The 17,884-nt window shown below is 47.1% G+C and overlaps 1 protein-coding gene across 1 annotated transcript in view; it reads left to right on the top strand.

Annotated features, from left to right (window-relative positions):
- LOC126531761 (uncharacterized) overlaps window positions 1–17,094 on the top strand; it is an 80,921-nt gene extending 63,827 nt beyond the window's left edge. The window contains exon 3 of the mRNA XM_050179468.2: window positions 15,090–17,094. Within this exon, the coding sequence (XP_050035425.1) occupies window positions 15,090–15,275 (186 nt within the window). The 3' untranslated portion in view covers window positions 15,276–17,094. The remainder of the gene's footprint in view (window positions 1–15,089) is intronic.
- Window positions 17,095–17,884: the final 790 nt, after the last annotated feature.

The following is a 17,884-nucleotide window of genomic DNA, read 5'->3' as shown; positions in this document are numbered from 1 at the left end:
GAATGAAACTAGGCAGTGACAGACTGATAAAAACAAAAATGCTGTCGTAGTTTACTAGCAATGTATAACGCAGTTTTATGTATCCACAATATCTCCATCGTTTCATAGTCTGGATGATTGGTACAAGCTCAGGCTATATATATACTTAGCTGTAGCCCACTAAGCTCACATAACACTAAACGTCTGTAATGGAATCTTGTTAAACCACCGGCAAACTTCAATAGAGAGAGAAAGAGGCTTTAATGAGACGCTGGAGATGTTAGCCTGGTGTTTCGTCTGACATGCTACTCCAGATGCTGGGTGATGATTATGATATATAGAGTGATAAACACTTAGAAGCGCATGCAGTCACACACGCACACGTATATACACTGTAGAGATATTTACAAATTCTCGGCGCATGGCAAAGCACAACCTGTGCGTTACACGCCACTAAAGCGGTGCTGACGTTCTTGCAGGACACGAGAAAACTTCGATAGCTTGCGCTTAAATTTAATTGCGGTTAGTTTGAATATTATAGCTTTGAGTTCGCTAGAGGGAACTCTCTGTCATAAATATGAATCATGACTCCGTCGCTATGAAACACATATTTTAGCATCGAGAATGTTTTTTTTTTTTTTTTGCTATGTTTTAGTAGAACGGTTTTACGCGGTGCCGGGAATTTTGCCCATCGAAACGCGCAACCGTGTTTACTTCATAGCCGTGAGCACACAAGATATGTCCAGAAATGCACAGAGATCCGCCCACACATAGCTGCGGCTTAACATTACGCGCAAACTGACAAAAGTGAGAAGAGAGATTGGGCGAATAGCTGGTTTTCCTACAGCATCTGGCGTGTGCGCCCCCCTTTCCCCATTTCATTCTCTTTTCCGCATGCGGCCGCTAAGCCGAGGTCCCACTTGAAAACACGGTTTTCATTTGCCTCGGCTTCTGCTTCCTTCTCCGGTCCTCCTCCGCCCTCACCACATGACCGAGCGCCGAGACGACCTGTCGGGGCTGTGCTTTCCAAAAAAACACCCTCTTCTGCAGCGCCGGGTCGTCGCACAACGCGAAGCGTGACCGCTATCGCTCAAACAGCTAGCCTTTCCGAGAAACCAGTGCCTGTTCGAGAAAAACAGGCTGTTATTCGCTTGTGGGATCATATTGCGTGGTACTGCCACGGTGCAGACGGCAAACCGGAGGCAGTTCGATAACATGCCGGTGAAAGAATTTGACTTAACACAGATCTACTAAAAGAATGAAAAACGAAGAGCAAGAACCAGAAATGCGGCCTTCTGGACTGCAGAGTCGCGCTTGAGCCAAGTTTACAAACTTAATACCGCGGTGCTCGCTGCCCGGTCTGATAGGTGCAGGGCTCTTACTACTCTGTGCACGTTCGAAAAAAGTAAGGATGAATGAATTATTTATTTAGATGTATTTGGAAATACATGCGGGACACTACTTTGTCGCAGGCTTTTCCACAAGTTATCCAGCAATAACACGCACGCAGGCACGCACACAGAAAAAGGAACTCCAAGGGAGACAAGAAACAAAAAAAAAAAAAAAGAGGGGGCAGGGGGTTCTGCGTAAGCCTACACACCACCGTACTGAGAGCTAACGCCGCAAATCAAGAAACTGCCAAAATTATAAAATAATGAAAGAGCAAACTGCGAAGATCTGCGGCTAAAACGATGACAATTTATGCCGCGTTGATTTTATTGTTCGCTAGCTGTTTCTTTTCTTATTGTCAAGCGTCGGGGCAGAGTATAGCCTGTTCCTATAAGTGGCGGCAACATCCCCTTATACACATTTACCCCCGTATTAAGAAATGCATCTTAATTTGAAGCCCATGCTTGACTTGATTCAAACGACGCCTGTCGTCAACGCACCAAAAGAAACGCAATGAGCGTCTTCGGCGCGTTCGCAAGAGGCGTCATTTATATCAAGTCAAGCATGAGCTTCAAGTTAAGTTGCATTTCTGAATACGGAGGTTATTGTTCGTTAAATGTGTTAGCACCTTGTTGTCACGAACACCCAGTACTGCCATGCAGTCATAAAGCGAATTGAAGAGCAAGAAATTGAGAAATATATCGACAGACACTCTGGCACCAGCCTTCACATTTGGCCCTGAAAGAAAATAACTTCTAGGCAAGTTATATTGTTACAATAAACGCTATTTGGAGCAGAAATTTCTCTCTCAGAGTACCGCATGGTAGCATACAGGCGAGAAAAGGGCAGAGGTATCTCTTTCCTTGAGCACGTGGTCCCCGCGTACAAAGCGGGCCTCGAGGCTCACCTAATAGAGATCATACCCAACAGAACAACCAATTCTAACATTTTCATTCTTAACGTGTACAGCGCACCATCGGATAGGAAAAGAGATTTCAAAACATTACTAGGCACCGCATCTAGAGCGGCGAGAAACACGCCTGTCGTTGTTGCGAGTGGCTTTAACGGCCCCAATGCGGAATGGGGGTACGGTTACAAAAGTGCACAAGGGACGAACTTGGCCTTCAACGCTGCAGAGCTCGGCTTCATACTTGTCACAGACCAAAGGTTTCCCACCAGATCCGGTAATTCGGTCAGTCGAGATACGACCCCCGATCTCACCTTCCTCCGAGGTATCGAAGACACGTGGGGCAGGAGGGGCTAGGCAATGACTATCGTATACTCGAAATTCTATTGCCTGTCAAACCCAGATGGCCTGCTAGATATGAGTATGTGGACTGAGACCTTTTTAGAAAAATCAGAAATGAAACAGTCCTGCCAGACGAGACGTATGCAGATCTGCTAGCGAATCTCAACATGACAGTTAAAGGAGCAACCAAAGAAATCATTACAGATCTGGAGGTTCCTAAGATGGACTCGAGACTCGCTCACCTTCTGGAGGCAAAACACGCCCTCCACACCAGGTAGAGGACCCAGAAGCTTAATCGTAGACTCAGAGCGAAAATTCATTCATTTTCATTGCGCTTCATAACAAGGAGATTGAGTCCTATTCGGCCCAGCTCGCCCGGCAGCAATGGGATGAGACGTGTACCGAAACGGACGGACATATGCGAAGCGGTAGCAAATGGAGCTTATTGAAAAGTCTCCTCAACGTTAAACAGCCTAATGGCACCCTTAGCCTTGCGACGCATAGGCTCATAAAGAAGCAAATCCCAATCGATCTCACCAAAAGGGAATTAGCCAACAACTTTGCACATACTTATCTCCCCCTCACCAAAGACGGGGATCGCCTGACAGAGCTTGTAAACTACATGGGACTCTCGGCACCTGTTCTAGGCGAACCATTCACCGTGTCAGAGATCAGACATGTTCTCTTCAATCTAAATGGAAGATCAGCCCCGGGAACCGACGGGGTCACGAACAAACTCCTCAGGAACCTAGACGATATGGCAATCGAGACAGTCAGGGTCGAAATCAATGAGGTATAGAAAACTGGACAGGTCCCGGTAGACTGGCGTACCGCAAAAGTGGCACTCGTAACCAAACCAGGAAAACCCCCACATATAAATAAACTGCGGCCTATTTCCCTTACACCGTACATCGCCAAGGTTGCGGAGCACGCGATACGTAACAGGATCACTGAACATATTGAAAACAAGGAGTTCTTAAATACAACCTAATTGGCTTTAGACAGGCGTTGTCCACACATGACGCTATGCTTTTGCTTAAGAGAGTAATCTTTGATAACCCAACTCGCGACGTGAGAGGGATCTTCGCACTGGACCACTCCAAGGCGTTCGACAGGATCGCGCATAAACACATCCTGACGGAGATTTCCTCTCTTAACCTCGGTCAGCGTTTTCATGGCTACACCAACTCTTTCCTCGCGGATCGCAAGGCACACCTCCGACTACGCACGGTCTCGGGAGGGCCCTACGAGCTAGGCACCTGCGGCACCCAGCAGGGATTGGTCCTCTCCCCATTCTTCAATATAGCCATGCACAAGCTCTCCACTCGCCTCGCTGCAATCTCGAACGTAGGTCACGCCATTTATGTGGACATTGAGATCTGGGCGCCGGGCGGCTCGCTAGCCATGCTCTAACTCTCGTTACAAAGCGCGTTGGAGGCTATACGGATACTTTCTTTCAAACACGGGCCTTGAACTCTCCCTTGCTAAATCAGAGTTAATGTTATACCGACAGTCCAGACAAGGGGTCAGAAACCTTGCGCCTCTCGAAACTCTGCCGATAGAAATTTGAGCTAAGAATAGACATACCATACCGAGGATGGACTCGGTCAAGATTCTAGGTCTCCTCATTGACGCCAAGGACTGTAACTCGACGGCCCTCTACAGGCTCACTGGACAGACTAGTAATGTCCTAAGACTTGTAGCCAGCGTCTCAAATCGAAGAGGCGGTCTCAAAGAGGACAATCTGCTCAGAGCTTATCAGGCATTATTCCTGAGCCATCTTATCTACATCGCACCGTACCATAACTGGGGTCAGGCGGAAAAGGTCAAACTCGACTTCGTTATCAGAACCGGCCTCAAGCGCGTGCTCGACATTCCACAGTCCACGAGCACCGAGAAGCTGCTAGAGCTAGGGCTCCACAACACCATTGATGAGCTAATAGAAGCTCACACAGCGACTCAAATAATGAGACTATCATCCACCAAGCCAGGGATAAAGATTTTAGAAGAAGCGGGTATCTAACCCTGACATGAACCGGCGACCAAAGTTAGCTTGACCCGGGAAACAAGAACTCGCATCATGGTTGACCTCGTCCCGTGAAACATCCACCCAGTGCATAACGAGGGTAGAAGATTCGCGAGAGAAGATTCGCTGGGGCAACCTGGTTAATGCAGCCTCGGTCTATACGAAGTTTGCCCAAGTGGCGGAGGAAGCGGCAATTGCTCTGGCTTTTCACAGCTCAAAAGTTTCCCCTATCGTCTTCTCGGACTCACGCACGGCGGTTAGATCCTTCTCGTCCGCCCTCGTGTCTGAACAGGCGAACAGTATTATGAACAAAGCACTTCAAAGAACGCGGGAGAGCAGCGAAGGAGGATACTACATCTCGTGGTTCCCAGCCCGTCTAGATGGCTCAGTTAACCCGCTCGGATGTAATCCCAACAACCAGGCATACCGGAGAGCGCGCGATTTCGCGTACCGCGCTCTCGCGGGTAGCCAGGCTTGGAACTAGGTTAACATCCACAAATATCCATTATGTGCTTTGCACAAAATTGTTTCGCATTATCGACTGGGCAGAAGGACATTTCCACCCTCCCACCCCAAATTGAACAACCCTCAGGCTAGCACACCCAGACTTCTGCAAACCCGTTCGTATCCCACTCCTCGGTCCCTGACCACTCACAGTCATGCCCCAAATGTGGTCATGACTCATGCTCTCTTGAACATACGCTCTGGCTATGCCTAGCGGCGTCGAAGCGTGGATGGAGGGGCTTTAGCTGTGCCCAGCCCTTAACGCCTCTCCACCCATTACGAAAGAACAATGGGAGGAATCCCTCAAGAGCAGCAATCTCCACATTGAACTACAGGCTGTCCATAGCGCCTACGACATTGTGGCGGGACTTCGTCTCCCGGTCCCATCGTGGGCGGAGCTACCGACTTGATCTTGGGGCTCCTCAAGATCAAGTCGGTAGCTCCGCCCACGATGGGACCAAAACCACGATCTGATTATGAGGCGCGCCGTAGTGGTGGACTCCAGATTAATTTAGACCAACTGGGTTTCGTTGACGTTCACCCAATGCATGGTACACGGGCGTTATTTCATTTCGCCCCCACCGAAATGAGGCAGTCACGGCTGGTTTTTGATCCTGCGCCCTCGTGCTCAGCAACGCAACACCAAATCCACTACGCCACCATGGCGAGCGTTATATGACCTTCATATGCTCTATAAAACCAGAGCTATAGACACCGTATTAGCCCATAATTTTAAATCATACGCGCAGAGGACTTCATACATAAAAAAAAAAATCATTCGTTTAAGATTCAGTATTCAATGAGCACAGTGCCAGGAAATATGCTCCTCAAAAGGCGTGAAGTGGTTGAGGTAAATGAAATTCATTCGCCACAAACTCTGAGGTGCCTGACCAAGTTTTCCCCCCAGAATAAGCGCCGTCAAGAGCTCCAGAGGTGGAACCGCGCGATTCACCGACGAAGCAGCCTTGTACGACCCCAGACCAATTCCAGGGAGAGGTGTTGAAAGTGCTAGAGTTATAGTGGAACTTGTTACAGTGCAAATTACCGATATTACCGATTCCAGTGTTTCAATGCGGAGAGAAAGGGACGAGTCTGAGAGAGGAGGATTTCCTCGCGCATGCGAGCACATCGATGAGTGGTTGTGCGCTCTGTGTTCTGTACGGTGGCGTTCAGGCAAAGCACTTGCCTCCGGCAGTGACTGCAAGGAAACAGCATGACGACTACCGCCCTACTGCATGTACAGCCATTGCACTGATAGGCGCGCTTCCCTGGCTACACCTGCGCGAGGCGGTACAACACTTGAAGAGACAACGCCTTTGCGCCTGCCTTAGCTGCGCCTTGAGATGGTGTCTCCTTCCTTTCCTTTCACTCTCTTTCGTTTTCTACGCGTGCGTATACTGATATATTGGGATATCTGTGCGAGCCTAGCAACTCTTCTAGACTTTCCTCGAGCACTAGCTTCAATAGCGCAGTTTCAATATGCACCATATCTTTATATACTTAACTGCAGTAATATGAAAAAGAGCCCCACCAAGTTGGTTAGCTCAAACTCTGATTATCGATTATTGCCCGCGAGCTACATCAGTCCCTTTCGGTAATCCAGCCCCAGCGGCGGATCAGCTTATAGCGATAAAGTATTATTTCGAAACTCTATTTCCTTACATTTCTCGGTAATATAGGTAGCTTATGAGAAGAGAAAATGATGGTAATAACTGCTAATTATTGAATTGAAATGACAAAAATTCAAAAGAACGAAAATGCAGAGACCGAGGAACCAGTATACTGATGCAAGGTACGACAGTGAAACGAGGCGCTCCCCCCTCATGTAACAACTGCCCCTAGCCGCACGTATGCGTATACATCTGGTCCGGAAATCCAGCATCATTATGACCTGTACCACGCGTAGGCTTCTATAATGCGCCACCATCGTAAGAACCATATTGTTTATCCGGCTTATGCTTATATGTTGATCATTTTGCTGCGTAACCTTCTTTTTTTTTCTGATTGGGAATAATTTAAGCACCTCCTCCTCATTTGCAATAAGTATTGTAAAGATCAGTCTTGAGCTACTCATGTCTAATTAAGTCCTTTTGTGTGTCACCAAATGCATTCGTTGACGAAGTTTTCACGTAGCTCACTCAATTTGCGGACGCCGTGATGGGCTTGCCTCTATTTAGGCAGTGATAAGATATTCCACGAGCCGAAGAAGGATGCTAGGGAATGCAGCATTAACAGGAATAGCGACAGTGCAATCCCAAATTATGACCAAGCTTGGCCTGCAGGTCAATCAAATGTTAGACAATCATTCTTGCAGGATTAAAATTAATTTCCGTGGTTTTGCGAGCCAAAGCCACCCTCTGATCACGAGGCACGCCGTAGTGGAGAGCTCTGGATTAATTTGGCCACCTGGTATCCTTTAACGTACATCGGAATGTAAGTGCGCGAGCTTTTTTGTACGTATTTTGCCCCCCATCCAAATGCGGCCGCCATGGCCGGGGTCGAACCGCGCGACCTTGATCTCAGCAGCGCGACTTCCGTAAGCACTGCACGGGCTACCGCAGTGGGTGCTCCCAGGATTTTCAATAAAATTGCATAATTGCTTGACCCTGAGAACAAGCATTTTTTTTTTTTTTTCTAGAACTCGCGCGCGCTTTTGCAACTGGGTATTTATCGTAGCCGTATTGTCGGCACTGCTCACAGCAGCGTCCGGCTCCGCACGTATCTGTCTATTCGCTGTTACTTTTCTATTCTGTAGTCTGCGCTCCTTTCGTGAGTACAGGGCATCTGTGGGTAGCCGATTTCGCCATCAAACGCAATAGCTGGTGGTCCAATCAGGACGTCTTCTTTATTCTAGATACTTACCGAATGATCAACTCGATAGAGCAACACGCTATGCCGATCTTAAGAGTGGTGGCCTGGAGCCGCTTGATTGCGCCAATGCCACTCGCCGATCGCGCGAGAGGGAAGTTTTCTCTTTAAGTAGAGAGTAACCACTGAACGGCTGATAAGTGGTGGTTAAGTCCGCCTGTCACGAAAAATATAAAACGAGTCTTGTGGGCGCAGCTCAATAAAATAATCCTTGTTACAAGCAAACCACCGACAAACTGAGCGCCACCATTAATAATACGTGTCGGCGTTGCCCAAGTGCGTGCCTTACCCACGCAGTCAAAAGGCGGTTGCGCCACCGCATACGCTTCCCGCTGCGCCATCCTGCATTCTGCAGCCGTATGTCAAGTTCTGACTGGGTGACAGCATATTCAACACTCATCATTGCGTAATTCAGTTCTAGCAGGCCCCCCATTATCGATGTCCTCTCGCAGAAATTCCCCGGTAACGTAGTACGAAGCTGCCCAACCGTCATCCGCTGTTGTCCTCTACATTGCGAGTACCAGTTTGGTTCTTTTTTTATTCGCATGGATTGCCATGCCGCATAAGCTTTAAGACGAAATTAAATGTAAGCATGTTTCATTGCTGGCGACATTTAGGTTGCGGTGTCCGCATAAGCAGACCACTTTAGGAGCGCTGACGTGGCGGTTGGAGTTAGCAACTATCGGAGTTAGTAACTCTCGTTGAACTTCGTAACTTCTTCAGAAGCGTCTAGAGAATACCGACATCGTGCAAAGCGACTGCAAAGCTATGGTACAAGAACAACCTGGCTTTAGCATAGATAACGAAGCCTGGTTATCAATAAATTCAGAGCTCACTTATCATCGCAATAGAGCTTATATGCTGTCTCAAACGAATTAATGGCTCTGGCTGGGCGCTCTAGAACGACTATTCGAAGATATTGTAAGCAACGAGTACGCACACCAGTGCTTAAAGTCATGGGCGTCCGGGAAGCCCGATCCCCCCGCCCCCCCTCTCGGCAGGTCAACTGTAGCAAAGCGGCACCCATTGGGCCAGCGCTGGAAGTGGTGTTATTACCAGTAGTGCCTTTGCGTGGGGCAATTCTAACTTTCCAATTTTCCTGTTAATGATTTAATCCCAATTATGATGTGGCATTAGCAAAAACAGGAAAGCATATATTGTCGTACTGCTGCATGCATTTCTCCAAGGCACTGCACATGATGGCCACCACCCTTCTTCGACTAAGATTCTTTGCACAGCATACTGTTTCATGAGTCATCTGAACGTTAAGATACATGCTCGTGAATTAGTGAAAGTTCCCCTTGATTTCTCTAGGTTACCAGTCAATTTTCATTCGTTTGAATGTGCAGTGCTGTGTTATACCTAAGAAGCGTGCATTTTGTCCACCTTTATAGGTAAGTAGGCGTGAAACCATAATATATATTATTGAAGTGCCTGAGGTTGTCCATGAAGCAAGGCATCGAATCATCTGTATTGCAGCTAGACTTCCTTGCTTTGAGTTCGCATATATTTAACCCTTTTAACTACTGAGTTTGAAAAGGAATTAACCATTTCCAAAATGTCAATTTTTTTCTAAGAGCTTGACTGAATCGGCACAATGAATAAATACCCAAATACACTCAGTGTAATATATTTATTTGCTGAACACCCATAAAATATTGTTGACTTCCAGAGAAAGCTCACTACATTCTGCCTGAAGTTGGCTTTTTCAGCGCCAATAAAGTATTTTTCCTACATACTTCTATTCCTCACTGAAATAAATATATGCGTTTGTATATCAGTTAAGCGGTGCATCACAGGATCCGACAGTGAAACAGGTCAAACAATAGAAACATATAGAAAAAATACTTCGTTGGCGCTGAAAAAGCCGCCTTCAAGCAGTGTAGTTAACTTTCTGTAGAAAACACACACACACACAGACACACAGACACACACACACACACACATATATATATATATATATATATATATATATATATATATATATATATATATATATATATATATATATATATATATATATATGTGTGTGTGTGTGTGTGTGTGTGTGTGTGTGTGTGTGTGTGTGTGTGTGTGTGTGTGTGCGTGCGTGTGTGTGCGTGTGTGTGTACTTCGCGGCACTCTAGTCGCCGCCCTATGAGGGCGCCCCCTCCACTGCAGGGAGACTTTAAGCCTTGAGGCACACGATGACTATAATAATGCAATCGTAGCACCCTGATAAGTCTTAACGACAATCCCATGTGCACCTTCGAAATAGTTCATTTCTGTATGTGCTCGGTAGGAATCTGTCTGCATTTGTCTGCCCGTGTGCGCTTGTTTATGCTTGTATATTTTGTGAATGCGTACCTGCGTTCATGCGTGCGGCGAAATATTCTGTAAGCAGAGACATATTTGCGTGTGCACCAGGAAACGTTATATGTCACCAGTTTATGGCACATGACCGAGCCTGTTTCGCGAAGGCCTCTCAGCGATGCAGCTTACATGTTTTGCCCAGGCTACAGCGCTCAGTCCCTCCGTGGTCACTCCCCTCAAGCGTACTGGTATAAAAAAACGCACGGCTTCGCCCGCGTACTGCATTCCTGGAGGAAAAGCTAGCATAAGGGTTTCTCTGCACTTCATTTTTTAAATACTACATTGTTTTCGTCTAGGGTAATCATTTTCACTGTGTCCGGTTGTGGACGCGTAACTGATCAATCAGAGCTTCTGTGGCACGCTAGCCGCTAATGCGAGCGTTAAGCGTTGTGCTTTGATTATGCAGGATGAAATTAAGAAGTGGTTAAGTATTACAACAGTAATTTGTTGGGCTAGCTGGGTTAGTTGGTTTGACATTATATCCAGCAAAGGGGAGCGCAGATGTGTTGCGGAAGAAACTGGACCAAGACAGGAAAGATGCTCACTTGCAACAGCGTTTATCTTGAGAAACAGGCCACCAGGTACATTATTGCTTATGCAGTAACGCTCCTAAGTTCTTTCGGAATAGTTTCTTTCGAGCCATATGCACTTGCCGAAGTAGCTGTAGCGCACACTAGTTTGTCATTTTCTATGTAGTGATGTCTGCTCGTGTGTCCGGCGATCTTTTTAAATTTTAGTTTTTGTTCAGAATATTAGATGTCAACGCATGCGCAATAACGCCTTGGTCTCTCACAATAAACTCAGCTGCAAGCGAGCGTCTTTCCTGCCTTGATCTCCGTTCTCATCACAAATCTTGCTGCACTCCCCCTTTGCAAGATATAAGTTAAGTAGTTTCCAGGTATACTCATTCCACAACGGGTGAAAGCCTGCCAAAGGAGGGTAGTACGAGGGAAAAAAGGAAGGACAAGAAAATTGAATGTGTGCACATAGACCATTAAATACGCGAAAACCACAACCGGTCACACGAAACTGCGAAATAGTTTAATTACCATGACCAGTCTCACAGGAAGGCCTTTCTTTCGATAAGGTGTTATAACGACAATAGGTCGCTTTACTAACTGAACTACCCTTGCCCCTCTTGCGTGGGCAGGTTTTATCAATTCGTCTTGTCAGGCTTCCCTGTTTTTTTTTTGCATTCGGTGATGCACAACAACTTTTCATAAACGTTATAAACGATTGCAACGTGCAAAGAAAGCAATGTAGAAAATTCTTAGAACAGTAGCATGCATGTTAAGGTGCCTCTACCAGAGAGGTGCATATTTATAAGTTCTACACATAATTAATTTCAAATTATTCAAATGAGTCCAACACATTTCAAATGTGTTGGGCTGCTGAGCACGAGGTCACGGGATCGAATCCCGGCCACGGCGGCTGCACTTCGATGGGGGCGAAATGCAAAAAACACCCGTGTACTTAGATTTAGGTGCACGGTAAAGGACCCCAGGTGGTCGAAATTTCCGGAGTCCTCCACTACGGCGTGCCTCATAATCAGAAAGTGGTTTTGGCACGTAAAACCCCATAATTAAAAAAAAGGGTATTGCGTTTCCTCGCAATGGAATATCAGTTCACCGTTCACGAGCATTACGAAATGTTCCACGGACGGTCATTTGATCACGTGTGTTCGCCCCTACGCAGCGAGTAAGACGGCATCACTCCAAGTATTGTGATGCTCCGAGGCACTGTGTGAGTCACACAAAGAGAATAACAGCACAAATAAGAAAACTACAGCCGGCAGAATTACCGCTAGCGTAATCGCGCATAGGAAAACATTTAGCAACAGGAAGGGATATTCCCAACACGGACAGTTCAGCTCGCGGTGAAAAAGAACAGCGCGTGTCTTATCCAATCCGCATGAGTCACCTATCTCCAAGTTCGTGCACGTATGCCGACTTAGCCACGTAATGCCATTATGCACCGCGCGACGACCACGCCACGCAAGGGTCGTAGGCACGCGTACAACATCGCAGTCGGTCGAAGGGGCCAAGTTTCCGCGTTTCCCGCGGGTTTGTTTACAAACGAGGACTCACCCTCGAGCGACTACAGAGCCTCGACCGTGCATGGCACGACCGTTCTATTAGCCAAGCTCGCACTATAGAAGCCGTGGGTTTTTCATCTGAGGCCACATGTAAGGCCAGGCATGCGTACGCGTGCTCCGGCCGCATGGTCAACACTCGGAGCTCAGGAGTCAACGCCAACGTCGCGTAATTGACTCCGCCCCGCCACAGCGCACAAAGCCGGGTCTCGATAGGCGACAGCACCGTTCTGTTTTCTGGATGAGCGACCTTTAGGCCGCCTCTGCGCTCGAGGAAGGAAGTGACCCTGATGGCAGCTAAGGACGTGCGAAAGGACGGGCGCGGGTCAGCTTGAGAAATCTTGCATAGCAATCGTGGCGCGAAAGTATGCGTAGAACTGTGACGACATATCCTCCCGCGCTGTACGTCACCCAAGGTCACAGGGCGTGCGCGGCTGCAAATTTCAGAGAGTGAGCGAGTCTCTCCGCACCTTAGGCTCAGCGCCGCGGCCGTGTTTGCCGCAGATCCACTGTCAAAACTACATAACTCTACCTCGCCTCTCCGAAGGCCGGAGAAAAAGAGTACCGGGTGCAGCTCCTCTTTTCCTACGAAAAACCCCGAATTCAATTAGTGTATGCAGCCCCATCTGTCAGGAAAGCCAGGCGGCCGAGCATTTATACGAGAGATTCCTCGCGTACGCCCGCACAGCGATGTATGCAGAGGCAATGCAGTGGTCTGATGATATAATGACGTAACTTGAGCTGCGTATGCAGACTGAAGAAGCGGCAGATGCACTTTTTTCCGCAAGCAAGAAACTGTTCATAAAGTATTCTTCAAGCACCTTTTCATGCTCCGTCATTACCGACGTTCTGGTAGGTTCAGATGCGATTCCTGGTACAGAACGTGCAGCGCATGGACAGTGCTCACGCTGCCACGTTTAACCGCACTGTGCCATTTAACAGTGACTGATATTACAGGACCCTTCAGCAGCATTTGTAGCAGTTTGCCATCATGTTTGGCCATCGTTTTCATGATGACAGAAAAAATTAAAGAAACTTTTAAATATGAAGACGACAAAAAAAAAAGAAATAACACAAAAACAGTAAAATAAAATTTAAAGAAAAGTTCGGATCGCGCTCAAGGATATAGCTCACAGAAAGCTCATGCAGGCGAATTGTACGTCACAACAAATACAAATTATGCAGCAAGCAATGGCAGCTGCAAAAACCGAGGTTAAATAAAAATTATATTGAAGCGCAGGTCACTGTCAGTTCACTTTCAGTTCGAAAAAAAAATTATGGGGTTTTACGAGCCAAAACCACTTTCTGATTATGAGGCACGCCGTAGTGGAGGACTCCGGAAATTTCGACCACCTGGGGTTCTTTAACGTGCACCTAGATCTAAGTACACGGGTGTTTTCGCATTTCGTCCCCATCGAAATGCTGCTGCCGTGACTGGGACACTTTCAGTTCGAGTAAGCAACATTGCAGCAGAGGAGCGTGCACGTAAACATAATGCACGCAGAACATACGCAGCGTGCATCGCTCTGTAATAATTCGCAGCAATTGTCAGAGTAGATCATATTGAAATACTGACCTCACAAGACGTCGCAGTATCTAATAGGGTTACGGATGAACTGTTACAATTAGAAGGACAACAAACCTGCACAAGCGATTTTAGCACTCGCTAGATTTGATTGTTATCTTGAGCTTTCAATTAACAGCTAGGTCACGATATTGTAGCGATTCCTTTTCCGATCCTCTTCTTTCTTGCACTTTTCGCGTTTCATCAGTGGTCAGAGCGACGCTCCACCTGCGTTATCGATGAAATCAGTCGGTACCCAATGGTGACTGACAAGGGTATAGAATCGAGCGGAAGGCATGGCTAGGCAATCATGGCCTTGTGATCATGTGCATAGGAAACCCGACGTACTGCGGCGTAAAGTATAAAACCAGTGACAAAAGAAGGCGAAAGAACGCTGTTCCTTGGCGTTCTTTTCAGTCTCCTTCTTTTTTTAACGGGTTTTATACTTTGCGCCACAGTACCTCAGATTTCCTATGCGCTAACTCGCCCAACATGGTACTGTGCATGGTCTGTCTCTCTCCAAGAAGCAAACCACAATTTTTTACAGCGAAGCTGTTTATGGCTAGTAGGCGTCCATGAATTTTTGTTCTGCGTCAACAAAAACTATAATCAGCAATGGCTCATAACCCCTAAGCAAGCAAAGAATGCAGTGGTTCATCCCTCTTGTAATGCAAAGGATATATATATATATATATATATATATATATATATATATATATATATATATATATGCCTAATGTGTTCGCGCACACCTCGTCGTGATGACCACCGATGGAGACAATAGATGTGTTCGTACCTTTGTTCAAAATTCTGTCACATCTTTGTCGTGCGCTAAACAGCTTCGCTGGTCATCCACCATCACAGAGTGAAATGGCTCATGATTTTTGTCTTCTTGTTAAGCCTCCCTAGCTGCCTTTCTTCCTCTTCTCGTCTCTCTCTAAGCAATTCTTGAGCACTTAAGGAATTGTTTGAGGGCGCTAACGGCACGCTGTTGCCGCTCTGTTGTCGACCACGCCCCGATACTTGCGGAGTGAGGCGCCGCAATGTGAGCTCTTCCTGCGCGCAGGTGATGCAGGGCGGGTGCGCGGTGCCGCCGACGAAGCCCAAAGGCCGCCCCAAGAAGAACTCCATCCCGTCCCTCGCCCAGTGCCAGCAGGCGCAGCGGCAGCTCGCCATGGCCGCCGCCTCTGCACGGCAGCCAGCCACGGACAGCATGGCTTCCTTCGAGTCACGGAACGGCTATAGTAGATGAAACAACCACGACATGTAGAGCAGTGCTTATTCTCAATCACATATACGTGACGGAGGCCATTCTTTCCTAATGTGCAGAAACATTCACAGTAATATAAGCATCAAATTCGGAGTTGAATGACGATGAACGTGTTATGTTAGGTACTTTCAGGATTACGTTCTAGGTGGCATATATTGCTCTTCTAGTCAACGATCAGTGAGAAAAGTGACACTGCGTACCGTAGACGATGGTTCTCACTTCGGGTTTGACTGAATGCAGTCTCAGTGTCACTTTATATTCAAACATCCTTACTGTATCATATTTCATGTGGCGCATTATGAAGCTCGTCTCCTCGCAGGCAAAGGTCTGATCCACACAGCCGTCAAACGGACCATCCCGTCATCCTCATGGCACCAGCGTCCGTAATGAGCCAGCGTTTCCTCGCCGGTTCCTGGTGAAAAGATGGGACGTCGGCGACGTTAAGAGCACCGGTCAACGTCGTCTGCGTGTCATTTTCGGGGAGAAACCAATGATGACACGTTTTCTCATGATGAACGTCGGTGCCATGACGGTGACGGACGGGACGTTTGACGGCAGTGTGGATCAGACCAAAATCATGCCTAAATCATCGCAATTGCATAAACAGGCGCCTTTGACTATCGATATAGACAAGGCTCATCAATGGCGTCAAAGAGCAAATAACCCTAGCCTTTTTTTAATTCTGTCCAAAAGTGCGGGAGTCCGTCGACCACAGCTTGGTGCAGAGGAAGCTTGGGGAATATCACGTGAGACGCGGACTGACAGTCGTGTAACAATGAGGTTTGGAGTGGAAATTTCGACCGATAACCTTCCACGGTAACACTTCTGATCTTAACCAGCTGGTTAACTTTGTGTAAGCAAACTAGAAGAGAAAAAAGAAAAAGGCCGAATTTTGCTACCTCGCCGAATCGCAATCGAATTTACAATTAATCCAATTTCCCGTCAGCAATTGGCAACAGAAGTGATGCCGAAAGTGTTCAACTTTCTACAATGCTCGTACAGACTACTAGAATTTATGAGACATGGGAGCTGAAAAACAATTATTTTGTCGCAAGCTCGGAGTAAATTTCGGCCTACTGAGGTTCGCGGGTGAGCAGGGATCGCTGATGCGAGTGCAGACATTAAGCCTCAGTAGGCCTTCTGCATCCTATTCTAAGGGCAGCTTTCTGACCACACAGTTTGCAAACGCGATGACGGAACAGGCGATTTATCGAACACGCATGCGACTCGCAGGATGACAACGCGCACACCTTATGTACACGCGGTTTCGCACTTCTTACATTGGTTCGGAAAATGTGTTGTGTAATGAAACAAACCTATATTGTACTTACGAAAGGGACTTTCAAGACAGTGTGTTCAGTAGGATACAGAAAACTTAATGCCTGGGCACCTCTGGTGGTCGGCAACCTTCTTCCGTGGAAGCGCACTCGTGTTAGAATTGGTGTGATGTACGAGAAACGTAGCTACACTGCGTGTCGTCCTCTACAGCAATATGGTCTGCCATGTTGTGCAACAATTAACAGAAACAGCGATGTGGAAGTTATAATCTACCGGCATAAACTAAAACGATAACAATTCAGAATAAACTGCGTCGTCTCCAGCGCGACACTGGCATGATTCAAGCTCGACTGCTATGTACTGGTGCATTGAATGTTTAGAAACCCAATGCACCAATGCTGCATCACACTGTCGAGTGACAACACGTGCGAGGTGATGCCACGCACATTTTCGTGTTTAATTATTTATGAAAATGAATAAATTGATGTGTTTATTTATAAATAAATTTATGTGCTTACGTTTACTTTTCTTTTTATTTCCTCCTCTACTTCACACGACTAAATAGTAACGTGAAGCGTACTGCAAGAGAATAAACGAGTTAGAGGGCAAAATAGACAAGACGTCTTCATATGGGAGAAGAAATGTATGGTGGTGACGGAGGAGAGTTGTGGGGTCAAGGCATCAGATGACGTAGACAATAGAGTGAATTGGCCGGCTACATGGCACAAACGATTCCGACAGCGTCATTGCAGCCAATGCGATTTCGGTGCTGAAGAGAAAGAGAAAGAGAGAAAGCAAGGAGAGGAAAGCTAGGGAGGTCAACCAGAAGAGCATCCGGTTTGCTATACTACACTGGGGGTGGGGAAAGGGGAATAGAAAAAGGGAAAAGGGAGAGAGTGAGCACTGAGTGCGTGTCGGTGGGACACTATGCACAGGGACACTATAAAAGGTCTCTTAAACCGGTGCACCTCAAGTATTGCACTAATGTACGATTCGCTTTTCGTGCCAGTGACGGGTGTGGCCACGGTCCGAGTATCTTTGACTCGGTGAACAGTCTGAAGTCCAGTCGGCGCAAAGTTTCCCGCAGAGAGAGGCGTTGTACATCGTAGCGGGGGCAGGTACACAATAGGTGCTCGATGGTCTCCTCGCACCCACAGGAATCGCACATCGGGCTCTCGGCCATTCCCAAACGATAGGAGTATGAGTTTGTGAACGCTACTCCAAGTCACAAGCGGTACAGCAAGGTTGCTTCGCCGCGGGAAAGGCTAGATGGCAGTTGTAGCCGTAGCGTGGGGTCCAGTTTATATAATCGG

The sequence above is a fragment of the Dermacentor andersoni genome, chromosome 5 (genome assembly GCF_023375885.2).
Source record: "Dermacentor andersoni chromosome 5, qqDerAnde1_hic_scaffold, whole genome shotgun sequence".
Lineage (NCBI taxonomy): Eukaryota > Metazoa > Arthropoda > Arachnida > Ixodida > Ixodidae > Dermacentor > Dermacentor andersoni.
This window is presented reverse-complemented; position numbering and strand designations above follow the sequence as displayed.